The 26,775-nt window shown below is 47.9% G+C and overlaps 1 protein-coding gene across 5 annotated transcripts in view; it reads right to left on the bottom strand.

Moving 5' to 3' along the window:
* Positions 1–704: 704 nt before the first annotated feature.
* The window catches only part of IRS2 (insulin receptor substrate 2), a 39,150-nt gene continuing 13,079 nt past the window's right edge, over positions 705–26,775 (bottom strand). For 3 of the 5 annotated variants that reach the window (XR_012120969.1, XM_037024968.2, XM_037024970.2), the window contains one exon: positions 10,369–12,792. Coding sequence is in view for 3 of the 5 variants with exons in the window: in XM_037024968.2 (XP_036880863.2) it covers positions 12,735–12,792 (58 nt within the window). In the remaining 2 variants the exon portion in view is untranslated. Of the gene's footprint in view, positions 3,673–10,368; positions 12,793–12,869; positions 26,770–26,775 lie in introns of those variants that run through there. The other 2 variants (XR_012120970.1, XM_073212363.1) reach the window with 2 other exon arrangements.

Genomic DNA, 26,775 nt, shown 5'->3' with positions numbered 1-26,775 from the left:
GCACTGTTATACATTACTAAATGGCCCTTCACTTTCTTCCAAAGGAAAACTTTCAAAGAAACTAGAGAGCCTCCTCACCTCTCAGTGACATCACTGCATCACTTCAGGGCTGCACCAAGGTGGATGGTGGGCGTCCCCTTAGCGGCTACGTGGCTTTAATGCCTGCTTGGTACAGCCCTTGACTCACTCTTCAAAGAGCACTGCATGCATGGTCACTGTTTTCCTGAGGCACAGCAAAGGTCTGAGGGGTCCCCCTCTACCTACCGCAGACGAACAGCAAGAAGAACATCAGTGCTGGCCATTAGCCCTGTGCCATGCCAGGCACGGACCAAGGCTTTGGGTTTATACCCTGGGCCCTTTGATAGAGACCTGCCATCTCCATGTGCCAGAGTCTGAGAGGAACAAATGCCATCATTTTTGCTAACTCTCGGTTTTGACTTTTATTTAGAGGGCCTCAGCTCAGCCACTTCCAAGCACTAGTCGTGAGTGGGCGCCTCACAAATGCCCTGGCCTGTCTGGGCTGCTCTAACAAAATCGCCATACATGCAGCGGCTGAAAACCAGCAGCCGTCTCTTGCTCACAAGTCTGGAGGCTGGAACTGCAAGTCAAAGCACCGCCACAGTCGGGCTCTGGGCTGCAGACAGAGCTCCCCCAGGTCCCTTTGCCAGGACCCTAACCCCGGTCGTGACCTGATCTCCTGAAGGCCCTGCCTCCTAGTACTGAAGGTTAGCGAGGAGAGACACACATGCAGTCTATAGCAACGCATCAAGATTAGGAGTTTTCTTAGAGAAACAACCCAACAGCTATCTCAATATATTTTTTGAAATTTACTTACGTGTACACTTTGGTGCAGTTCAATAATTAAAAGTCTCACCACCTTTCTACCAAATCTTGAATGCAATGGAAACATAATGAAAAGTTGTATTTTCTTTCCCAAGATAAAGCTTGGAGTCCAGTGTGATGAACCCCCGGGATGAGCGAGTTGAGGATGTTTGACACCCCGTCCCGGGGAACTTACGCTTACGCAGTCACATGGAAGCACCGCTCAAGAAGTCAGCCTGTGCAGCCTCCCAGCCACCGGCCTCTCATCTTTCCTGAGTCACCAGGTAGACAGGTCACCGTGCAGGCTCGGCTTCATTCACACTCTCCTCCTGGGCTGTTCACTGCCCCTGGGTGCAGACGTTCACTCCCAGGGTCGAGCATATTTTCAGCCACACCTGGATGCCTCCAAGGGAATCAGGAGAAAACATTGAGTGGGAGGCAAACCGCACACCTTTGGACGATTGGAATGTGTGCAGAGGAAGGGAAGGGAATTCAAGCAAGTTACCTCCTCTCACTGGGATGGAGCAGTTTCGCTTCTGAACGGAAGCTCGGGTGCTGCAAGGACGTCCCCACGCTAAAGGCTCCCTCCTGCTGTGTTCAGTGGGCCTTTGGGAGGAGGCGCCATCACTACAGTGGGGCCAGGATGTAGGGGAGCACAGGAGGCCACCCGCTGCTGCTGTCTGGCACCCTGGGCGTGAGGCCAGGGTGGGGGGCCCGTGCGATCAGCCTGGTGCAGAGGTACCACTTCAGTTCTGTGTGACCATTGCCCAAGTTAGATGCTTGCTCCCTGCAGATGGAGTTCGCAGCCCGCCCAGTGACCGGCAGGGAAGTGCTGAGGAGAGGAGCGGGTGTGCCCAGCTCTGAGGGCCAGCACCAGCCACGGAACTGGGACCACCCTGGGGGAAGGTGGCTCTGGCCACCAGTCAGCGGTGTTGGTTCCGGCAGAGCAGATGAAAGCAGAAAGCCATGACTGCATAACGTTTCCAAAAAATGGACCAGATGGGAGAAAGGGGCCGAGTTTGCTTTGAGAGCGGTCACCCAAAGCTGGGCTGCCAGCCAGGGCGGGGCACTGACATCTCCAGCAGATCCTCGAAAGCTTGGTGGATGGGCCAGGGCAGGGCTGGGCCCGGGGGCCCTCCTGTCCGCCTCCCCTAGCAGGGGGCATAGCCAAGAGGAAGAATTTGGTGCTGGGTACCAGTTCCCCAGAGACTCCGGGCCAGGGAGCAGGCAGTGCACCCGCGGGGTCGTCACCGCACAAAGCTTCCCTCCCGAGCACCCCGGGAGTCTGAGGGGTGTGGACATGCCTGCAAGGATGAGGGCTTTGCAGGGACAGCTCCCAGCGTCCAGGTGATGCCGGCACAGGGTGATGGGGCCCTGGGCTTTGCAGGGGGAGTCGGCCCGGGCACACAGTTACAAACCAGGTCTGCCACCTGCCTTCCAAAGCCACATGGGAGGGATGGTTTGGAGCCTCCTCGGGCATTGCTGGAGAGCCCGTCGTGGGTATCTGAATGGGTGTGCCCCTCTTGCCTCAGCTTGTCAGTGACTGCTCCCCTGAAGGAACAGCCCCCGTGACTTCTCTGTGCTTTGCTTTCATGTGGACAGCATGGTCATCTTGGGCAGATGGCCCTGATGACCAAAGTCACAACAAGGTGATACCAATAATTATGTTAGTGGATAAAGAGAAGGTACAGCCTGGTAATGTTTGGTCATGCTGACTCATAAAATTACCTTAAACATGGGGTGATGGACATCAGCATCAAGATCTTATAGCATGGAGCCCAACTCATTCAACTACTGATTTCATCAGAACCCTCTGTGTGCACAGCCAGCGACGAGATGGCCCTCGTGTCCTGCAGCAGAGACCAGCCTGGTCACGTGGGTCGCAGCCCATGGCCACATGCAGTGGTGCAACGCCGTGCTCGCTGGCCCCAGGCACCTCGGCCGCTGCGCACTGTCCTTCCGCAGGACGCCTCCCGCGGTTCGCCCTGATGCTGACCCTCTCCGTGTTGCCCTCTGTATTGTCTTCCCCTCAGGTTTTGTCTCTGTGAACTTGTTTATCATTAAGAAGTTCTGTGAATGCAAGGACTCAGGTTTCCTCACCACTCTATCCCCAACGCCTAGAAGAATGTCGAGGAGGTCAACAGATACACAGATATAACCAGAGGCAGAGGAAATATGCATTAAACATTTGTTGAAATATGAATAATGGAGAAAAGTTCTCAGTGAAGTGTTTCAAATACACAGGCACATACCGTGACTTGCCTTTTCGATCCCTTGAAGGCAACCATCTTCACAACTAGACCAGGATGTTTGTGCTAGGTCTTCTGAGTGGAAAGGCGGAGGGAGTTTTCTGCATAGCCTAGCAATTCCTGTCGTGAATTGGTGTTCAATAAACTTCCCCACTGCCTCCAGGCAGCTGGCTGAGGGACCAGAGCTAAGAGTATGCGAGCAGAATTGAGGCTCACATGCAATCTTAGTAACTTTCAGTTTGTGCACTTGTCCCTGAGAAAGCCGAAGTGTTCTTACAACATCAGAGTGTGCAGTTTTCATAGATGTATCTATACGTACATTTCCCACCTTGTATTGCATGGATCAAAGCAGGCACATGTTAGTCAGACACTGTAAGAGATGTATTTTTACAATAAAAACACATGATCAAGTTAATGCAAAAGAAGCAGCTGTTTCTGAAGTCAGATGTAGATGTAGGAGGCATCAAAGTTTGCTTGTGGCCACCCAATTGTCACTGTCATTGTCCTCCTTAGACTGAGAGCACTTTGGGGTGCAATACTCCCAGTTCCAAGTCTGTTTCCCTGCTTCTCTTGCAGCATTTCCACGTGTCCAAAGTGTAGCCTGCAAAACGTAAGTAGAAGGGTCACTTTTAAAGTAGCTGATAAAGCAGGAAAGGCCTCCTTTTTATAATCTTTCCCATTCATCTTTCTTGCTGGTGAAGCAAATGTGATGGCTGGAGCTGCAGAAGCCACATTGGGCCATGAAGCAAACATGAAGGCAGATGTGCAGTGAGGGTGGCAAAGCTGAACAACAGAGGGAGCCTGAGAATCACCATCCCAGCTTTGAATCACCTGCATTACATTTGGTCTAGTTTTGCCTGAAAGAATAAACCCTTATATGTTTAAACCACTGTTGTTTGGGATTTTCTGTTAAGGTAGCTAAATGCAATTCTCATGCATGCTGGTATTGGGGCAGCAGTTCAATATTGGTTAGTTATTAAAATCAGGGAATATGTTTTAATGCCTTGAGTAATGCTATGCTTCATAAAGCCAATAAACAAGGTAAATATTGAGAAATAATGCAATATATAGTATAATCACTCAAATCAACAAACGCACTTAGGCTGGCCCTATTATAGTAGTATACGAGACAAATGCATCCATTAAATATATTCAATAAATATTTGTTGGGTTCCTCCTGTGAATCACGTGTTGTGTTAGCTCTGCCAACACATGGTAGGAAAAACCCAGGACTTGGAATAAGTGCTGTGAATTCTGACTCATTGTTTATTAGCTGTGTGACCTCTAGGAAGTTGTTCAATCTTTCTGAGCTTGGTGTTCTGAACAATACTTGGTCCACAGGGGTTCGTGAACGTAAAATGAGCATGTGGGTAAACGTCTTAGCACAGTGGCTTCACAGGTGTGGTAATAGAGTTTGGTGGCACCTGTATCCTCAGCCTGATCCGTTCCATCGAGGAGCTTCCTTAGGGGAAAAACACACATACATGGTGAGACTTGGAAGATGCCGTCACAGAGGAATGAGTAGAGTTTTGGAATCCAGAAAAGTGAATAACTAACTCTGCTTAGGTAAGTTGAAAATAGGTTGCGTCACTAAAACTGTTCACCAGATATTTCTGAGTTCCCTCCTTCTGACTAACGGTAGTGAGTGCTGCTTCCCCTCCCCTTTGAAGGTGTGCCTCTGGGTCAGCTTTGGTTAATGAAAAATGAGCAGAAGTGACATGTCTCACTTCTCAGTGTAAGTTCTGAGAGGCAGTGGACAATCTGCTGTGTTTCCTACTAACTGTGCAGTGATTCTGGGAGCCCACATGGTACCTGCACCAGCCCAGCCTCTGGCCACTATTGCAAGCCAGACCCGTCCCTCCCTCAGCCCACTGACACTGGAGATATCACTGTGAGCCAGAAATAAGCTCTCAGACTCGGGGCTTGCTGTCACTGCAACGCGCCTTGCCTGTCCTGACTGGTCCAGGTAACATCTGTCTTGAAGACCAAGTACAGGCTTCCAGGTAAAGAAGGAGCTTTCAACACTGTAGGGCAAAGGGAACTTTGATAGAAAGGCAGAGTCAGGAAGGAGCTCACTTCCAGTGAGTTGCTCAGTGTAACTGTTCACAGCACCAGAGGGAGCCTGAGGTGGAGGGGCAGCGTCAGCTCCGGTTAGCGGGTGGGGCAGAGGGTACGGGGCGCCTAACGAGGCCAGTTCCCCAAACATGGTCCACACTCAGAAACAACTCATCAGAATCTCCGGATTCAATGAGTTGGGAGTCCAAAAATGAACTGGGAAACAAAATCAGAGGGAGAGGAAAAAGGGTGAACGTGGTCCCAAAGGCAATGAGTTGAAGACCAACATCGGTGAAGCACCGATGCACTAGAAACGCAGGCAACAGGCTGGACACGGTGGGAATGGGAATTAGTGACACAGGGAAAACTGCAACCGCGGTGACATTTGGAAAAGGAGAAAGCTGTAAGACATTTAGAGAGACGCTGAAGACACGGACATGAAGATGCGTCAAAGATGAAGCCCATCGAGTTAATCACGGCTCCCAAAGTACAGAAGTCAACAAATTAAAAATAAAAAGTGTTCAAAGGTATAATACAAGAACCTTGTCTTCATTTAAAGAAAGATCTGTATCTTCATATGCACGGTGTTCAAGTTCTCAGACTACTTGGAATGAAGTGCCCAACAACGGGACATGTCCCAGTCCACCTGCAGAACTTTGAGGATGAAGGCAGGACTTCTCAGCCATCTCAACAGAAAGGAAAAACACTCTGAGTAAGAAATAAGGTTCGGTAAGACATTTGATGCCAGAGGCAATAGAGAACAGTATACAGTTAGTGAGAGAAGAACGGGAAACATAGACATCCTGCCCGATCAATACGGGGGGCGCTCATCAATAAAGGTGCCGGGGAGCCTCCTCCTTTACGAGAGAACTCAGGCAACACAGCACGTAGAGAGGTTTTTCGAAAAAGGCTTTGAGTTTTCTGTTTGCTTTTAGTAACAAATCTAGATAATTAATAAATGGATTGAACAGTCAGTATGGTCAAAGGACCAGGGGCAGGAATGCACTTAAATGAAGGCTGAGTATTTTTAAATTAGGTGAATTATGATACAGAAGAAATGTAAGTCTTTTACCTTGAAGGTGCAAAAAGTAACACTGTAACAAATAAAAGAATGGAATGAGGAAAGGCGAGATGAGGATGTAAGTGGCCTCAGATTTCTAAGGAAAGTGAAGGTTTATGATGTGCAACGTTGACACAGATATTTTTTTAAATGTCTCCAGCTTCCAATATTTTGCATTAAGTTTTCTTGAGGATCCCTTAGGAAATAACTATCTTTTGGTAAATAAACATTTACTTCAAGTTCAGCAATTCTTTTCAGTTTCATTGTATGTCGCCTTCATACGCCAGCTAGGTGCAAATCACAGAATTTAGTAAGGCTTCGGCGTGGGTGAGCCCAGGTGTGGGCTGGGGGGAAGGGGCCCGGGAAGATGATGCTCCGAAAGTGGGCAGAACCAGATGGCAAAGTGATGGCCACAGAGGTGGGCAGCGCCGAGGCCCTGACCGGTTTGGCACAGTGTGTGGCCCGCACGCCGCTCTCCCATCCCTGCGAAGAAAGATGGCTTCAAAGTCCTATTTTTTTTGAGAACTCCAAGGAATGTAATCTAAAATTCTCTCAACCATCAATATTGTATTTAATAATCCTCAGTATTTTCAAATTATTCCTTGTGGAAAATGAACATACTTCCCTCACTGTCTTTTGTCCCTTTTTCTGGTGATCTATTCTTACAAGAAGGGCAGCTGATGTTGACATGTGTGTCCCTTATCATAGCCTCTAAGGTAGCCGATGCTGATAAATGACTGCAGCTTTCTTATTTTCCAACTAGAGTCCTTGCTCTTTAGGCACCTTCAAAGGTCCAATTTTCCATCCTTTGTGTCCTGATCTTTCATAAAAGCTATTTTCATAAAACAACTTCCAATGCTGCACAGAATTCAATAACAAAAACAAACATACATGAAGAACATACTGGTAGAATTATGTCTGGGTTCTAAACAATAACAATTCTGCACATATAAGTCAGCATCACTATTATGTTTTTGAAAAGGCTAAATTTCATTTCACTCTACTTGAACTTTATTAAAAACACCTTCCTCAAAATCCCTGGAAAATGGGAGTGTGCACACCAGGAATGGAGATCACGTATTTCAGGCATAATTGCATCTGAGGAGGGTTCGGATCCACACTCCCCCTGCGGCCGTGGTGGACACCGGTAGCTCCCTCCTGACCGGACACCGCCCCTCTCATGCTTGCTCCCCACATCCAGTTTTCGTTCAGTATCAATGTAGCTCGGCGCTTCATGGACACTGATGCTTCCCAGCCCAGAAGGTGAACACTTCTTAGCACAAAAACCTTTGTGTGTAAATCAACCACAACCCAATGTCCTTTCCTAGTGACTGTCAGAATGGGCACAGGACCCAGCTCCGGTCAAGGGGAAGTGAGGCAAAGCTCCTTCTAGGACCATTTGCGTCACTCCAAAGGGTTCCCAAGGAATATAGACTGTCTTTGTTGTATATTTTTATAGGAGGATATGCTGTTTGGAGCAGCTGCAAATGAGGGACCCGTGTGAGAGAGAGAGCCCAAGATGCTGAGGATGGCTGAGTAGAAAGACGAGGAGATCCTGGCCCCTGATGATGTCATTTAGCCGCCTCATGAATCCACGCCTGAACTTGTGTTGTGTGAGGCAATACAATCCTTTACTGTTCAGTGGTTCTCATAGTGTGGTCCCAGACGGGCAGAAATCAGCTCCATCTGGGGAATTGTTAGAAACTCAAATTCCTGGTCCCTCCACCACCACCATGAAAAAGGTAGTCTGGGAATCAGCCCAGGGATCTGACCCAACAAACATTCTAGGACATCCTGATAGGCCTGAATGTTTGAGAATCATGGGTCCGAGCTACTGAATTGGGTTTCCGTTCCTCGCAGGTAACTACATCCTGACTGATACATCTACTTATATTTTATGTACCTTTTCTGGTAAACTCTATTAATCAGTTTGAAGATTTTGCTTAACAAAAAGGTCTTCTGAGAGTTCAGTGCTGCAGATGGGAAGGTCTGGAGAGATGGGAGCGTGTTGTATGCTTCCCTGATAAAAGCTGGGGGTCACCCAGGGAGGCTGGTCAACAGTTGAGGTTGGTTTATTGAGGTGTCAGGCATTTTGGTAAAAAAGCTTAGAGTTCACAGGTGAAAGGATGGGATTCTGAAATAGAGAAAAAGAAACCTTAGGATGTATGGCTCAGATCAGAGAAATCCTTCCCTAAAAGAGAGCAGGATTTTTCTGTGTGCAGTGGTAAAGGCCGAGTGGCTTCATGTCTCAGGTGCAGTCAAGGAAAGAGTCGTGTTAGTCATGAAATCAGGGTGCTAAGAACTAGCAGACAGGAAAGTACCAGTGGCTGTGCTGGGTCTTCTGATGCTCTGGAGTAAAGACAGGCTAAAGAGACAAGACCAGAGACCCAGCTGGAAGAGGCAGGGATCTCACAAGTCCCTGGGGGATATTCAGTGTTTTCAAGCAGTCAGCCACATGAGACGACACAGTCATGTCACGCAGAGATCATTGCCAAAGCCAGAATCACAAACATCACACTTCACGTAGTTTTGTAATCAAAGCAAGGTGGAGAGCTGCAGTTCCGGGGCAATGACGGAGCGATGACCACCCGTGTCCTTCACCCGGGCCTTCAGACAGTTGCTACGACAAATAATGCTGGCCTCACTCACTCAGCTCAGACTTTATGCACAAATGACTGGTCTTCCCCATCAGCCCAGAAATGTGCTAACTCATCATCTGACATTATCACTGAGATATAATTGAGGACCACTGGGTCTGATCATTTCAAGAGGGACTAGCTATAATCCTCAGGTCAGTTCAGAGACACTGGCCCCTGGAATTTGATGACACCATCACAGGCCAGTCCGCATCTTCCAGGATGACTGGGACATCAGTGGGTCAGAACCAACTTCCCAAAACCAATGCAGCGGGATTTTCCCCTTGTCTTAACATCACGTACACTTCACATACGTCAGCACTTGGCTTTCTCCAAATTTTCAACTGTTTTTGACTATTTCCAGCATCTGTGGACTTTGAAACCACCTTTACTTACAATCAGCTCTTCTGGGTAAACACGTTTGCCAATTCCTGCTGGTGTGAACGGCAGCCGTCATCCGCCCCTTTCCTCACAAAGGCTGGCAGCTCTCGGGTATCAGATCCCGCAGATGGTTCCTCCTTCTCTGCCTGATCACCTCAGCACAGCCAGGCCACGCCACCACCTCAGCTCCCAAACCCCATGCAGCGCATGCCAGGCTTATGATTTAAAAATCATCACTTAAAACCATTGTAGAGATCGATCTGATTTTAAGAGATGGCACCCATGTTACTGTAATTTTAAGGTAAAGTGGAAGTATAAGAAAATTATTCCCAGTAAGGAGGTAAACTGCCCTAAATAAAAACCAATAGGCATCACTTTTATATTATTTTCTGCCTCCCCAGTTGCACCTCCTGTCTTTGGTGCCTTTCTATCTGGGTGTACTTGGTGTTTGCCTTGGTTTATCTGTATGTGTGCATCTCAGGGGGAAGCATGGCTGTGGGGAAGTTGGGGCTCCTATGGCCAGGATCCTCACTGAACTTAAACCACCTGGTGATGTAACTGGCCTGTTGCTAGGCTACCGCTTCCACACCTTTAGGCAATAAGCTATTATTGTGCTATATAAAGAGCTCGGCTCATAAACCCTTTCACCCCAAAGAACGTTCTGCTGTCAATTTCTTTGGTCACATTGAATCCATAGCGAACTTGCCCAGGGCTGAAACCCACTGGCAAGACAATTATGCAGCGCGGTGAGGCCTCGGAGCTGTGCTTCTGGGTTAGGCCTGGTTCTCCACTGCTGAGCTATGTGCCCCTGACAAGCCCTCACACCTTTCTGTGCCACATCCCCTCATCTATAAAACAGGGGTGGTGATTCCTACCACCAAAGGTTATGACCGATAAAGAAGGTCATGTTTCTACAGCATTTAGAACAGCATCCAGCATATTCTGGTTTGTAAAGTAAATCTTTTTTGCTTTTTTAACACAGTTTCTTTTCATAAATTCTGTGATTTGGGAAAGCATTTCTGGGGCTCCAGAATAAAATTTTAAAATTAAAAGGTATCAAACCATTTGTAAGAGCTTAATACTTTCTTATTTACTCAAAAACACTGGGAGTAGAGTGGCTTCATGCTGAACTCAGAATCCACCCAGAAAGAAATCTCCTCAAGGCTTTATTCATTTCATAAATAATGTATTTTATTTTATTGCATATGGCTATTAAGGAGAGCATCCATGATCAATACAGACTAAATACAATGCGCTATTCTACTTCCATTCAGTCTCGTCTCCAGCAGCATGTCGCGTTGACCCTTATATACAGCGTGGACAGTGGAAGACAGAGCGAGATAAGGTGAGTCTTTTGTCATATCACAATAGCAAGAAATATATTTAACATCATGATATCCAGAAACTATACGTACCCGAAAAGAAAACACTGTTTAATAACTGTTAAAGTTTATATAGCAAAAAATATTTTAAATTTAAGGTTAAGTCAGGCAAAATGTACAAAGACCCAATATACACTGTGAAGTTTTAGCAAACATAACATTTATACATTTTGGTTCCATTCTGTAAACTAAATTACAAATGTAAATATTGCATATGCCTTTTTTTTTTGAAATGTACAGGATAAAGGAAAATTTAGTACATTATCAACTTTTTATTTTGCTTGTTTTTTAAGTTGCAGGATGAACATGAACCATTGGTATAGTGGCGTGACTATGCAAAGCAGAGAGAAGACGTGAATGCGCGCCATACACGGTATCCAGGGGGCCCATACCCAGTCCTCCTTCACCTGGGGAGTTCCACGGCAAACCCCACCCATCGATTCCCAGTCCCAAAACTAAATCAGAACTTTAGGACATTTTATACATTTTAATAAAGTATATATATTATACACCGAAATGGTCTGCAAACTAACATCATATGGTCTATGCACTGTTGTGATGTGTGATTTTAGAAAACTAAAACTTTAAAAATGTCCAGAGGGGATCACTTTACATTCAACTTTGTCTTGCGATACAATCTTCTGTTCTAAAAGTTCAGCATGGAAGCAGGAAGACTTTTGCATTGCCATTAAATATATTTTTAAGACATTGAATTTTTTGGTCTTCCTCTAAAAAAGCCTCATTTGATTAATGCATTATTCTATAGTGATATATATATCTATATATTTATATATATTTTTCTCAAAAAAAACCTCCTCACTTCTCCAATGAATTAGTGTGACCTCTGCAGGACTGCTGGAGAGGATAAGCGTGGGGGGCGCACCCCCGGGAGGGGCGTGCTGCAGCCCTCCATCGCGGCCAAGGCAGCAGCGAGACGACAAGACATTCTGCTGGTCAGGGTCAGCGGTTTGGGGTGACAGCTGCCATCATCACCACAACACTGATATTTCCAGAACACTGAAAACATAAGACAAGAGTAGTCTTGTCAGGAATTTTTTCGACAAGTGACCTGTACTGTGAGATTGTTCTTCTCCTTCCCCAGAATGCCTCCCTCATCAGTGTCCTTCCTCCCATTTTTTGCTTTGTTGTCGTTTGGGCCAGTCTCGTGGCCGGCACGACAGCATTATAGTAAAGGTAACACGTGTTTTAAAAACCTGCTGAAGCTGTGACCACCCTTGAATCGCTAGCATGCCTACATGAATTTTTGGTTAAAGAAATGCAAGCTCAAGATTAAGGATAGCAAAGACGTTTGAGCTTGTAAATAGGATCAAAGGCTTCTGCAATTTGAAGTACCTACATAAACATCTACATGGAGATTAAACAAGTCTGTTAAAGGTAAAAAGAGATATTCACTCCCTCCCCAGACCCCTCCCCTCCACCCCCTACTACCCAATACAGTTGATGATTTTCAAAAGTAGGTTGCTTCAGTTACATATAATAATTATTTATTAATCCATCTTCAAAGTCTAATCTGGAATTTCATTTCTGTTGAGAAATGTCAGTCCCACACTGGGCTCTGTCTTGAGTAAACACGCAGGTTCCTGGATTGGAGTCCAACAAGCACTGTGAACTGGAACCAGTTTAATAAGGCTGATGACCACACGTGAGACACATTCGGCAGAGATACACGGGGGTCTGCCGGGACCCCCACCACACAAATCCGGCTTCACCCTGGAACTGAGGTAGGACTGTGGTAGTTGTGAGTGTATGCCAGCAAATACCAGATTTCACCACTTCAGTGGGCGTGGGTAGAATCTCCTAGCATGCTGAGGGATACATATGCTTTGCCAAAATCAAAGTAAGAAGAAATTAAGACACTGGCCACAATTTAAAGGCCAATGCAAACATCCAATCTTCTTGAGAATAACTTCTTCGGCGAAATGTGTTAAAAAATGAAACACGACCCCAACACAGACAGCAGGAGGATGAATGCCCCTGGGGGGCGTGGGTGGGGGCTGGTGGCCTCTCCTTGCTGGTTCCACGTCCACGCAGTCACGGATGGTTCAGAACGTGGCCGTTGCTCAGATCCAAAAAAAACTATAAGCAGCTTCAGATTTTTAAAAAAAATTCTGAGCATCTTCTTTTAAAGTTATCCTGTGATGGGCGATGCCGATGCCACGGTGATAAGGGCCAGACAGATCTTCACTCTGCAAAGAAAGGCAAGAGTCAGTGGCGACCGGCACGAGAACAATCTGTAGAGGAGAGAATGTCCCTCTGCACCCGCCTTTATCATCTGTGTCACGTCCACAGCATCACTTCGGGGAGCAACGATTTCCGAATTCCCTCTTGGGAGACAGGTCCCGCGGCGGGGAGCAGACGCCGTCCGGGGCCCCGCGAGCAGAGTGGTTGGGGTTTGCAGGGAGCCGTGAGGTCCACGGGCGGCGTGCACTGTCCATCTAGAAACACGGGGCCCGCCCGCGGCTTCCCAATCATCCCCCCGAGGGAAGTGCTAGGGCAGGGGGCGCGCCTGCGGGAGTGGTTGCGGGAGCTGGCGCGGTCCCGGGGGCCGGAGGCCGGCTGTGGGGGGTGCCTGTCCTCCTCCCGGGGCGCCCGAGAAGGGGAAAGGCCCGGCCTGAGTCACAGCCTTGGCGACCACGCAGACTCTGCCCCCGGGTTTACCCGGTAAGACATGGGGGCGCCGTGCGGCCCCTCTTCTGCCTGAAACCCCTGCCGGCTGGATGACACACCCTAACTCCTCAAGCACGGGGCTCCCGAGCCCCAGCAGGGACCCCCTGGCGGCTCCAGGCCCCCATCCCTGCCCAGCTGCGGTCAGGCCCCGGGGCTCGCGGGCACCTGGCCTTGGACCCCACCCAGCCGCAATCACTTCCTCCCTTTCAAGCCCAGGTTCGATTCCCAATGAGGTTCAAGCCTATTTTCACTTGGTATATTCCTTTGTTAAGAACTAACTTGGGAGAAACTCTGATATTTCGTAGCATATTGCCTTTTTTTTTCCCCAAGCCTGTTGGCTTTTTAACAAAAATGTTCAGTCGTTCATTTCCATCACCCCCACCCACCCAGCTACTGAATCCCAAGTGACCTCCGCTGGCCGTGCCCCGCCCTAAAGAGGCCGATTTTCATCCTTTGCAGTAGGATTTACATAACCTGCATCATGTCTGAATTCTCCTTTCAAATCATTCATAATTCTGACCCTAGTCTTTCACCACACGCCCAGGTCCTTTTGTGAATCTGATTCTTCTCTGTTCATCTAGAGTTCAGAGGACTGATTCCAGCAGGAGAGAAATTGCCAGTGTGTCTTGCAGGGGGGAGGGGGCGCCCGAAGCCCCTCCCATGGCCATCCCTGCAGGTCGGGCGGCTCCCCAGGCAAACCAGAGGCCCCGCATCCAGCGTGCAGCCAGAACAAAAGCCTGGACAGACTCGGTGCTGCCAACATCCGGGGTAAATACTGCCTCTTTTCATGACTATTTTTTAAAGTTCCCTACTTTTAAATGTGACATTTTGAGGCAGTGTTATTTTATCTTATTATTTTTAAAAAGGCTTACATCCTTTGAAAAACTCAATGGGTAAACTGTTCTACACATGGAACTTAGTGGAAAACAGGACCCAGTCTTTCCTCCTAAGGAAAGATGTGTGCCTCTGGCTACTCCATTCATTACTTTCATGATTTCCAGTTCTAACAGACTAGAGTGAGAACACGAACATTTGCATTCCCTTAAAAGCACGCATTTGCTAAAATCCACCTGGGCGTGCATCCCTCCCTAAATGGGTTTGCATCATGTCACTCAAGCCTTGATGATCAGATGACTCCCACAGCCACCCGAGTAGGTGACCAATATGCTATGGATCAATTGACAGAAAGATTTCTATTCACAGTTAATTTTTATGCTAAAAATTAGCAAAATGTGATTAAATCGTTTTTTGTTACCTCTAAACCCTTTATCTTGAAAACACCTAAGCAAGTAAGCTCTTCAATTTCTCAAACTTAAAACTTAAGCACATAGTCATCATGTAAGTGGGGGGCGGGGGTTAATGACTGCTGAAAGGTGTACTTTCCATTTCCATTGGCAAATTCATGGGGACACGACATTATCACAACGTTTTTCAGAACCCTTTATTGCCATGCAACAGCTTCTATCATTAGATTTTCCTGAGCTCTAGTCAAGTTGAACATGTTAATTTTACTTTTTTGGTATGACACAATTATCAAAACCTTAACTTCGAAGTATTAGCTTTAGGAAAGAGCTGATAAAAGGCCAGGAAATCATTCACTCATGCATTTATGCACACAACTACCTCTCAACACTTAAAAACTCTATCTGGATGCAGCGCTTCACTGGGGCACCTGGGCTGTTGGGGCATAAGAGAAAGTACCCCCAACGTGAGAGTCATAGGGCAGCCCTTCTCTGGTGGGGGTGCTCGGCCAGCACCCTGATTCTGCAGGGCTGCCAGCCTGCATTTCTGCACCCTGAGCGATGCCACATGGCATCGGCCAGTAAGGGGTGGTTCCCTGGAATGCCAATGCCAGGCGAGCAGCCCAGCCTCCACACAAGGGAGTAGGCAAGGCTGTGACCCCTCCATGTGGCCCAGGGAGAGCCTCTGAAGCCAGTGGAAAGGAGGCAGACAGCAAGGCCAGGGACACCGGCAGGAGAGAGGCCACCAGCTCAGGGCAAGCACCTGGGTGTGAGAGGCGAGCCACCAGTACCAAGTCTCCCTCCAGATGAGAACAGCTGCTTCGAACAGGACGCCCGCTACACCGAGGGACCAGGGGCCACCACATGCAGCTGCCACTGACCACTGTGGCTCAACCACCTCACCCCAGGCCTCCCTGCACAGCCAGGTCTGGGCGACAGACCGAGGTGCTAGAAGCCCCACACCAAACACACAGAACGAGCCTTTAGAAACCATCTTCACTCGGGGAAGAGAGGAAAAGGCCACAAACAACTCACCCAGGGTGGAGATGACTAGACTTGCTGAGCAGAACAACCTGCACAGAACTTACTGAACGGAAGCACTACGAATGCACGCAGGAAAAATGGACCTACATTAGAACCCCAACTATAATTTTATTTGTTACAGGAAGAAGGCCCAAGACAGGCCATTGGTGTAGGCTGAGATCTAGGACACCTGCTCCAATGCCGGTTGGTGCACGAGCCACGCAGGGTGCTGAGGAAGTGTCTGCAGGCCTTAGGGACCCCTGGGCTAATGGCAGTGACCACTGCCATCAGGCCGGTGTCTGGACCGCCCCCTCGCACCCCAGGAGGAAGGGCAGGTAGACAGCAACTGGGACCCAGGAATGTGAGCCCACTGTGGTCCTTTAATTTACTCCAAGTAAGTTAAAGGATCTTCCCCACTGAAAATTAATCTGGTTCATCCAATCAGAAAAATGTCCAGACAACTGACCTGATATCCTCACCTTTAAATATTTATGCTTCTTAAAGATGACGTTCTAGCAGAATTTTATTATCTATGTTAATTCCACTAGAAGCAAAGAACGAATTATTATTAATTTTATGATCACTCCACACTGAATATTCATTAAGATGGGAGACATTCTTTGAACTCATTAGATGCAGCAGCAAAACAGAAAAGAAATATAGCAAGAATCACATGTTACCCACAAATGCAATTACAGAACAACGGACACGGATTTTGCTCCAAGAGGTAATGCATCTAAAAATAATCTAAACTTACCGATACTCACTCTCTCTGTCATATAATTACACACTGTACTATTCTGTAGCTTAGACATTGCTTTGTAAAAAAAAAAAAAAAAAAACACCCATTCACAGAGCATCCATCTAGAGTTGATTTAAAAAAAAGCCTTCCGTTGAAAAGATTGAAGTCGTTCCATATGACGTATCATGTATGCCGGCTATTCCGGTCTTTCTCTTCCTCTGTCACATACGACAGTGATGTTCTCATGAGGGATGCACCCCATGGGCCGTTATCCTGCCTCCCTGGGGAGCAGTGATAATTCCACCCTTTCCCCTCCATTTAAAGGAGCGATCAGAAGGCAAATGAGCAACAGTGCTGTCAGTAAAAAGAAAGAAATCACTGAACAACTGTCATTAAAACAAGCGGGAAAGCGCCCTTGCCTGGGACAGAACAAATGTCAAAACACTGCCGGCTCACCCCACAGGGCAACCAGCCTCCATGATTCCACCCCACGTTTCTCTACATTTTCTTACAGAAAACACAGTGAAGTCTAGAAGTTTTTAGAAGTAAAGCAGGTACATCCGCTCTGGCAAGTAGACTCAGGCAGCGTTCTAGAACCGCATGCCAACTCACTTCTTTCTGTTCTGATTTCTCATGAGCATTCGGGTTTGGATGGGTTTGACGTCATGGTCACCGTTCAGGGTTCAGAATTCAGCATATAAACCTGGGTCATGAGGCCCTGGTTCTCTCCACAGAGTGCCTCCCGGGTTCCATCGCTGGCCAACCCCGGGTTGGCCTCTGGCGACCAGCACGGGACTGGAGTGCAAACCCATTTCGTAGCTAAAAATGACTCAACACTTCAGGCATATCTGAAGTAGAAGTGCTGCCGATAATAATATGCATGACAAAATAAAACTATACTTCGTATAATTAAAATTGATATTTCTAGTAGCAAGTACAATTAAGAAAGAAATAACCCCTCCTGTCCCCCACAACCCTTGAGCCCAATGGAGATGTTCTTGAGGCCCATTTAAACTTTTTATGTTAAACACAGAATTAGGGGAGAAAATAAACTTTTCAGTTATTTGGGGAATTCCTAGAAAAATAATCCTGATAATTCAGTATCTCCTTACTTTACTAAAAACAAAACTCCTAGAATATACTCAACAGGAAAAAAGAAGTAAGGTTGGATATGATAACAGAGAAGCCAGAGATTCTAAGAAAAACGGTTACTTGAACTTTTCCTTTAAACTGGGGGGAAAAAAATCACTCAAAAGGGAAATATGGAAGAGTTAAGCTCCCCAAGGACAAAAGGGGGTAGCTAATTCCTTTACCAACCCTACTTGTGAAAGACTAAAACCTTTCTTTGATATGAGCTCATTTTCACTAACAATTAAAATCACTTCATTCTGAATGCCAGTTATTAAAGAAATTTGCCAGCATCAAGTTGTAACTTGATGTCAATGACATAATGTGAAACAGGCTGAGACAGTCTAGTTCTCATATGAGGCTGGGCTTATTCAACAAACATATCTTTCTCTTAAACTAAGCTCAACCCTTCACATCAGACCTTGTGCGAATCACAAAGACTCGAGCAATCGACCGCCCAGCGTCGTAATACTGCACTTTCACATTTCCTCCATATACCAAAGTCTCACCACCGGATCTCCACCCACTTCACATCACATCACAATACCACAGGGTCCCTCTCTTTTCTGGCTTGTTACTAGAAAGCCTGGTGTCACCATCCATAAGCGTTCCTCCGTGGCCAAAGTTCTCCATCGTGCCAGCAGCAGCAAGGCCCCACATCCCAGGTGAAAGGTCACCAACTGTCCTTCCACACACAACACCGGACAGGCACGAGTGCCCCCCACCAGCTGCGGGGGGACCCTTCCCTAGAATGATGAAACCTCAGACCTTTCTAGGTGAGAACCACGGAGGCAGAGTCAGTGACGTGCCCAAGGCCTCACGCTGCCCAGCAAGCCAGGACAGCCCTTGCCTTCTCCCAGAACTGCCCCCACTGCCCCACCTGGCCCGTGACCATTCCCCCACCCCCCGCAACAACAACGGGGTGGGCTCGGGGACAGCTGGGAAGAAGTCTGGAACTTTCACCTGGGCCTGGAGTTTAAATTTTTATATGGCACCATTGGCTTTTATAAAACTCAATGCAGCAACACCAAATCCAGCACAGACAATGGGTTTCGGCTTCCTGCCTCCCGTCTGTCCCCTTCTAGTCGAGGTGCGGGGTCATGCCCACCCTCAGCATCTCGCACGATGCTTGCTTTGTCCTTCGTATAGCCTCGTTGCATTAAGTTTAAATAAAAATCGAAGTATGTGGTTTATGCCACTTCTCACTGGCAGTAAAGCTAAATAAAATCTTCTAAAAGAGAACAAAACTTTAGGACTGCCTGAGGCCCAAGAGAAAAGAAGACCTTTTATGCTTCACCTGAGAGTGGCATTCTAAGACAGAGGTCGGCAATGTATGGCCAAATCTGGCCCGCTGCCTGTTTCTGTTAAGAAAAGTTTTGCCGGAGCACAGCCAGCTCATTCGCCCGCACGTGGCTGCCCCACACTCCAACAGCGGAGTCGGTGGCAGTGGAAGAGCCTGTGTGCCCACAACATAAGGGAGACAATGAGGAGACAGAAGGGTGAGTCTGTCAAGGTAACACCGTGTATTTCCACCTCTGTGTTGCACCAGGAGACTGACACCCCTTTTGAATATTATCTGCAAACTTACGTATGTAAGAAATGTAATACTATCTACTAAAAACCGTGCTGTCCTGTTACGGACCCCACTGAAGATGAGGAAGCGAATCACAGGATCATTTGTGAAGCCAGCACACTTTGGGGATCAATTTCCTTTACCTACGGCTCTAATGTGAAAGTACTGAGCAAACACAATCATTTACTAAAGGTACCCTACAGTACCACATTTCCAACTTTTAACAGAGATAAAGTTATATACAGTAGCCAGGCAATCAGAAAGGGCCCAAATCTCTTCTTTCTTGGGTCATTTGAAAATGTTAATATAACCACTATGTTTCTGCCCTGCATAACAGTAAGAATATTCGTGCCAAGTGATATTATGACTTGCGTTAAAGTTGCAAATATCCTATGAGCAGTGTAGTTATTTCCTCAGATTTAACACATTATTATGCTTTTTATACTAATGTAAAAAATGTATTTTATGGACACTATAAAAATGTTTTTTATTCACATCTGAAGTTCTCAAAACTAAATATTATGTTTTTTCTATGAAACAAAGAGAATGCATAATAACAATTTATTAAAAACATATCCACCCCCAAATTTCCTGTTGTGTTATACATCATTTCAAATGAACCTTGATATCCTTCAAATACTTAAGAGTTATTGTTGGATTTGTTTGTTTTATGATTTGATTCCTTTTTGTTTTTATTATTGAAATTGAAGAAAGCATTTCTGAAAGTCTAAACTTATACCAAATGCAACTCAAATCCCCTCTACATCATCAGTGAATGGGAAACATACTTATGAGTATAGTTAAAAAGAACTTCAGGATTCTAAAATATGCTGTTTTTCACATTTAACAGTAATACAGTGATTTCGCAATGTATTAAAAATAGAGTACGGTGGAGTGTTTGTCTTTCATTACAGGAAAAAAAGAAGTTGTTAAAGAAAAGGGAAACTGTGTGATCCACAGTACCCCACCCCCAGCCAGTGAAGGGCCATCATCCTTGTAGACCCAGAGCTCCCGCTGGGCACCTACACACAGGGCCCTGGGCAGCTTCTGCTTCTGAACTGCAGGTAAACTCCCTCCCCACCTAAAACACATACATAATAACGGCTGTCAGCTTTGTCTCCTGGGGAACGTATACATCTAACTTAAAAGCCCTCATGTGAATGGGCACCCGCCTTTCAGTATAGGATCTGCCCATAATGTCGAGGCCAAGGGTTGAAGCCCACTCAGAACCAAAGAGCTTGCTCTCTGGGCCCTGGCACACGCTGGAGTACTCATGACCCACCAGCCATCTCAAAAGCATTCCTGGGAGCTTAGGAATGACTCAGGGTAAGTTGTCCCCACGCCTTAAAGCCACATGCCATTCCCATGGCTCAGCATGAGGTGGGTGTTGGCAGCCCCTGGACCCACCAGAGTCAGGGTCCTGGGGCCCAGAGGCCAGCACTTAGACTAACTGTTCTCTCTTATGAAAAAGGGGGCATGGTTCTCCTACCCTGAAGCCTCACCAGGCCATTGTCAAACTACCCCCATAAGATTTTATGTATAAAATTTACAAATAAATAATGCAAACAAATATGTGCATTTTTTCCATATACAGAGAAGCACACACTACCAGCGTGGCTTGCATCTTGTGACTCGATCCCTTTGCTTTCTTCTCACACCTTTAAATGATGTATACATGCACCCACACACTTCGTCTGGAACTACAAAGACTTCTTAACACCACTCTGGGCAGCCCTTTGCTGGAAGGAAAGCCTGGCCCCTCCCACCCAGCTCTTCGTGCCAATCTGTGTGCCGCAGTGTGGTGTCTCTGAGCACACTGGCCTTCACAGCTATTCTTCATTCAAAATCATATCTATGAATGACATCACGTACAACTGCAACTTCAAGAAGCAAATAAACAACCGATGAATGCACAGAAACAGCGGCAAAAAGCATCCGGAATAAAATGAATACACTTGTTTTAATTGGACAGAAGCAGAACAGAAGCAGAATTGTTTTTCTGGGGGTAACTCTGGGTCATTTAATGCTAATAGTTCTCAACCGCTGCACAGAAGGGGTCGGGGAGGGGCCGGAACACCCGTGTGCGGGTCGGGCGACACAAACCCGTGGGGAGCCTCGGCCCAGGTGACCACCCCCCGAGGCTTCCACACACCAGGAGCCACAATGCGATGGGCGTTCTCACGCCTCTGGGGCCAGTGAAATTTACACCCAAGCCAAGCACTACTTACTGAAATTTCAGTAATGAAAACTGTTAAGTGCTAAGTTACAACTCATCTTTACGAAGTTACGCTAATTGGACAGAGGTGAGGATGGAGATAGGGTCCTGAGTAAGGGCCCGGACAGGCTGCCCAGCCCACGGTCACTTGCTTAGAAATAAAATACGGGAAGACAGCAGCCGCGGATGGCCAGGCCTTCCCAGGCAAGCAGAGCCAGGGAAACCTCGCCCTGCTCCCTGAGGTCCGCAGACGCTCACCCCCGCCTGGACCCACATCCACACAGCACCCTGGTCAGGTGGAGCCACAGCACACGCCCACTTTGGGCCAAAATGCCAAAGTGCCTACACAGTACTCAACACCTGAGCCTCAGCATCGGGGACCTGGTGAACACCGGCACCCCCAGCCCTGGCTGAGCCTCGACCAGACCTGCTGGGAGGGACCTCCAACAGCAGCGGCCCAGGACCAGTGTGGGATTCCCAAAGGCACCTCAGGAGATTCCTGACAGCAGGCAGGGTGGAAACCCCAGCCCCCAACTCCTCCTGGTGGTCCCAGGGCCACCGACTGTTAGACTCAGAGCAGGGAAGGGCACCTGCTGCTGCCAAACTGGGGAGGGTTTCGCCCAGCTCCTATCCAGACGGCACACCAGGGACACTTCTCAGACACTCTTGGTCACCAACACGCCTCTTGCCCCTCCCCCTGCCCCCGTGAGAAGAAAGCAGAGTGAATGAACAAAATCCCCGTCCACATAAAGACACAGCTTCCCAAATGGCTGAAGGCTTGGAAAGGACCAATTCGGTATAAAAACAGCATTTCCGACATTCAATGCGGTTGGACTGGGAGCGCTGATCGGCACAGCCCCAGTTCCAGGTGCCTCGAGGCTGGGCTCAGTCCTTTAAGACTTTCAAGAATGGATTTAAGAGACATGCCTTCCTAAACACTCTTTAGTAAACAAAATGACAAAATCCAGATGGAGCAGACATACACTTCCTGTACAATAATTACATCCTTTACGTGACAGGCTCAGCACGCTCGCCCTTCCAGGAGGGCACCACACAGACAGTGGCATTGCAGCCAGGAAAACCATTTCCGCTGTTCAACAATTAGCAGTTACATAATTTTGTGACACTTAGTATATATGAATTAATATAAAATAGCTGTTATTTTCTCAATTTTTCTTAGACAGCACCAGGCCATTTTATAGTATCTACTTGCAACAGTGAACTGAACATGAATGGGACTCAAAAGTAACCTAAATAAAGAGTAACAGAAAGAAAAGGAGTCTAGTTGCTCACACTTTCAGTGCTGCATGGATATGGCAAGACCAGGAGAGGACCGAGTTATTTCCGACTCTAGGCTGGCCGCCTGCTTGAAGGGCTGGGTGGGACAGGCCTGGGGGAAAGCACAGCCCCAGCCCCACGTCCCTGTGAAGGCCCGGGCGCGGGTCCCACACCTCCTCCACATGCAGACACGGCTTCCTTATGCCCACTGCCTCCTGCCCGGATGCCTTATACACCCGGCTGTCAAGAATTCCTCATGAACCAGAGACATCAAGGCGATCCACAGTATAAACGTGTCCTCTAAAACCTACACCTGACAGCGAAACAGAAAATTTCCCATTTCCTGTCGGGAAGAAGCTGGCAGGAACCCCTAAATGGAAGGAATACCCACCGACACAGCTGAATGTTAGGATGAGCTTGCCATGCCTGTGAGAGCGTATGGGCTCCCTTAAGACATCCTATGCACACCATCATTTTTCTACACATTTCAGAAAAACCACAGGACCTTGAACCTAAATTCTAAAGGTAGAACTGAATAGTGTCGAGTTCTTAAGGTGACACGAGCTACGAGCCAGGGCACCAGCCCGTTCATTAAATGAGCATCTTCCTCACAGACAGGCTGAGGAGGGGCCCTTCCACACATGGCACACGCTCCCCATGTGTGGCACACTTTTTTCTACACATGGCACATGTGCTTTTCTCATGTTTTCACAACCTGAGCTCCCAACTCTGTCCACTAGAACTTTCCTATTAAGGTAGAAAATCTATGAAACATATGGAATGAAGAATTATCTATCATGTAAATTCCAAATCAGCTGAAAAATGAAATCCATCTTTTGTGCAGCCCAAACTTTCCTATGGGGAAGCAGAATTTGGGGTGTGCCTGGAGGGGAGCAAGGGGCAAATGGCTTCACACATCAGGGACCAGCTCCCAGACGCTCAGCACCAAGTCCAAGAAGAGGGCCTTTTTTAACACGAAGGCCGTGTCACCCGTAAGAGCAGAGCCAGACAGCCAGCGGCGCCTCCCAAAACAATGCCCCACACAGGCCGGGGAAAGGCGCAGCACGGCTGGGGCAGGTCCGTGGCTAAGCTCCACCCTCGGGTTCTGCCTTTTAAAAAATAAGGAAGATGCTGCGAACCCACCTCCAGGGAGGCTACGAGGACGACACACCATTTTGAAACGTGTTAGAAATGGCAAGGTGCTTTACAAATACGTTTGTGTCATCAAGGGTGCAGTTCCGTATCGGACCCCGTGATCATGCCGTCGGCCTTGGGCAGCCCTCCTGCGGCACCCGCGCCTCGGTTACAGCCGGGTCTTCAGCCCCGCAGCTTAGGCCTCTTCCCTTTCTATATGCTCCGTTTGAGAGACAAACTCAAGAGCAGACAGAAGGCTAAGCAAAACACGCCACTATGACAGCATCAGGTGATGCCATCAGTAAGGCTTCCAGATTCTACATGTGGTGTCTCCTCTCACGACGCTCAACAGGAACTTAAGTCCCCAGGCCACCTGGCTGGGCTCTGCACGTCAGGGTCCCCGGGTACCTCCTTCCCTTCGCTGCTGCCCTCTCCCTCCTGCCTCCTGCCGGCCACACTGCTGCCTCTGGCTCTGGAGCACGCCTGCAGTCTGCCGGGGGCCTGCCTGGTGGTGGCTCCCCCAGGAGATCTGAAGGATTCTCCCTCCACCTTCCTCCAACACTGGCTTCCGCACCACCTTCACGCTATCACCTTCCCTCTCCTTCCAAGCCTCACCTTTGGGGCATTTTTTAGCACCTACAACACTGCATGTTTTGAATACATTTCAAAATTAAATTTATTTACTAGGTTTCAAAGGTAGACTTTAAGACTCAGTGAGGTAGGTAAGGACAGAAAACTTGCCTGGAACTGACTCCCACATCAGCCTGATGGGCTGGTGACACAGAGCTGCCCCCCTTAAATGGACTGCCCTCCTCTGAGTCCAGCGGCCACCGGGGCAGAGAGCAGGGGCTCCGGCAGGGGCAGGTTCTCAGAGCAGGAGGCACTATGACAGAGAGGCTGCTGGTAGCCACGAGGCCCCTGCATAGGAGAAGGGGGCGCCCCTGGAGAGGCATGGATATCGAAAAAAAGGACGGGATACATGCTTTTAAAAAGGCCTTCAGATCCACTTGCCCGCTCTTATCAGTGTATCTTAAGAAAACACAGCCCTATTTGGAAATTATTAGGACAGTGACTCAAAAGTAAGCCGTACCCTGCAGATCAAAAAGGGAGGAAGGAACCTTGCTCAGTAGCAGGTGATGGTGAGCAGAGATAGAAAGGCGCAGGGAAGGGAGACCAATAACCCTGGGATGGGAAGCTTCTGGAGTGCTACCATCGTCAGCACAGACTGAGCACCAAGAGACGTACCAGGGTGGTTAGAGGAAAGGCTGCCAGGAGGTGAGAGCAAGCGACTTCCAGGAGGGGGTACCCAGCAAAATCAGACCCTTGGATTCTCAGAAGAAAATGGGTCCAGAACATCTGCCTTATCGGACGCACCTGCTGGGTGGGGCGAAGGGGCTGAACGTTTGCGTGGTCCATCAGAATTTCCCAGCAAGGGCCCCACAGTCCTTCAGGGACATCCGGCTCTTTGTCTTTGGCCAAGAATGCCTGGGGAGTGGCACCCACTTTAGTGGCAGGTGAGGCTGCCCGGGAGCAGCTCAGGTGGGGTGTGGTCCAACATGAAGGCCCGAACAGGCAGGGGATCCCCGTATCTCCCAGAACTCCTCCTCCTGGGCTGGTACCCATAGACCTCCCAATAAAGTGGCAGCCTTAATGGTCTTCCTGCTCTAAGAAATGGCTGAGGACTCAAGGAACTTGGGGTGTCAGCTGAGCTGCATGGGCTCCGGAGTCAAGGGGATGAATGCTCACACCCCAGTTACTCCAGGAACTTAATTAAATGCCACACACCAGGGCAATGTGGACAGTTTCCTATAGTGATCCTTCCATTTGGAACTAAGACTGGTAATCACCCAGCACTACTGAAAAGCTCACTGCAAGTAATGCCAAGAAGAAAACAGAATTAAGGTGAGGCAGTTCTACCGGAATCTTTGAGTTTTTGATGTGATACAAAAATATCTAAATGTCATTATATTTGGAAGCTACAGAAACTTTAAAAGAAAACACTCATTTAAAAAACTTGCCAAAATAAATAAAATCTGAAGAATGTGTAAAAATTCATCAATGTTTATATTTATAATAGTTTGTCAAGCTTTCATATAGAGTATTTCCACATCACTTGTATTTAAAGTTTAAAAAAACCTTTTTTTGGTGTTTACCCCAACTGGTGTATGTTAGTTTTCTGTACTGACTGTAAAATAAATGTACAACTTCGGATTTATAACATACTAAAGGCTGAAATGCAGATTTCTGCAGTTTTGCAACTAATATACTTTGCTAAATGACACCAAAATATTTTCAACTGGACTGTATGTTTATTTGAAGTCTACTTGTCAAAGGAACAAAAGTCCTTTTTAGAAGTCTCCCCAAACTTATTTGTAAATATAACTGGAAGAGCATGTAAGTAGCTTATGGATTCATTTTCTGTTTCATGTGCATATGAAGTGTTATTTCAGGTCACTTTCATGCGGGGAAAACAGTTTTTTTAAACCTACTGTCATATAAGATTAGATAGAAATGTAACAAAGCACTTCAGTGATTCAGCTTTTTAAAAAGGCATGCAGGCTGCGGTGTACGGAGCTGGCTACTGGAACGCCCCTTTCGAGGAGCCCCTGCCGGCCGCCAAGCTGCAGCATGTGAGCCCTACCCCGGGGTCCTCGGGCCTCATTTCTGATCTTCAAACAGAATCACGCTGCTCAACACACTCTAATCCACGCCTCGCTTAATCCTGCGTACTGCCTGGACTTTCTCAAGTATTATTCGGTAGTTTTTAAATTTAGTAAGCACATCCTGGCCTATTTCCCACCTCCCCAACGCCTCAGCCCCTTCGGGCTGGCCAAGGCCCAGACGCCGTGGACAAGGCCCTGTGCTGGGGTCACACACGGACGGCTGTGCGGCGGCTTCCCCGACGCACCTGCAGTTCAGGGCATCCCAACTTCAGCCCCTATTTTCGGCAGTTCCCATCCCCAGCACCAGATCCGCAGGCCCTCCAGGAAGGCAGGATTTCACAGGTGGGCTCCAACCCCCGGGGTGAGCCTCCCGGCGGCCATGGAGACCCCTGCTGAGCAGGCACGCAGACCCTCCCTTCCTGCCCGCTTTCCCACCCACTGTGGGAAGAGCCCCGCAGACGCCACGCCACGCCGGGGCCGTGCACACCGACCCGCGCTCTCCTTA

The sequence above is a fragment of the Manis javanica genome, chromosome 9 (assembly GCF_040802235.1).
Source record: "Manis javanica isolate MJ-LG chromosome 9, MJ_LKY, whole genome shotgun sequence".
In the NCBI taxonomy this organism is placed as follows: Eukaryota; Metazoa; Chordata; class Mammalia; order Pholidota; family Manidae; genus Manis; species Manis javanica.
Note: the sequence above shows the minus strand (reverse complement) of the source record. Positions and strands in the feature narration are given on the sequence as shown.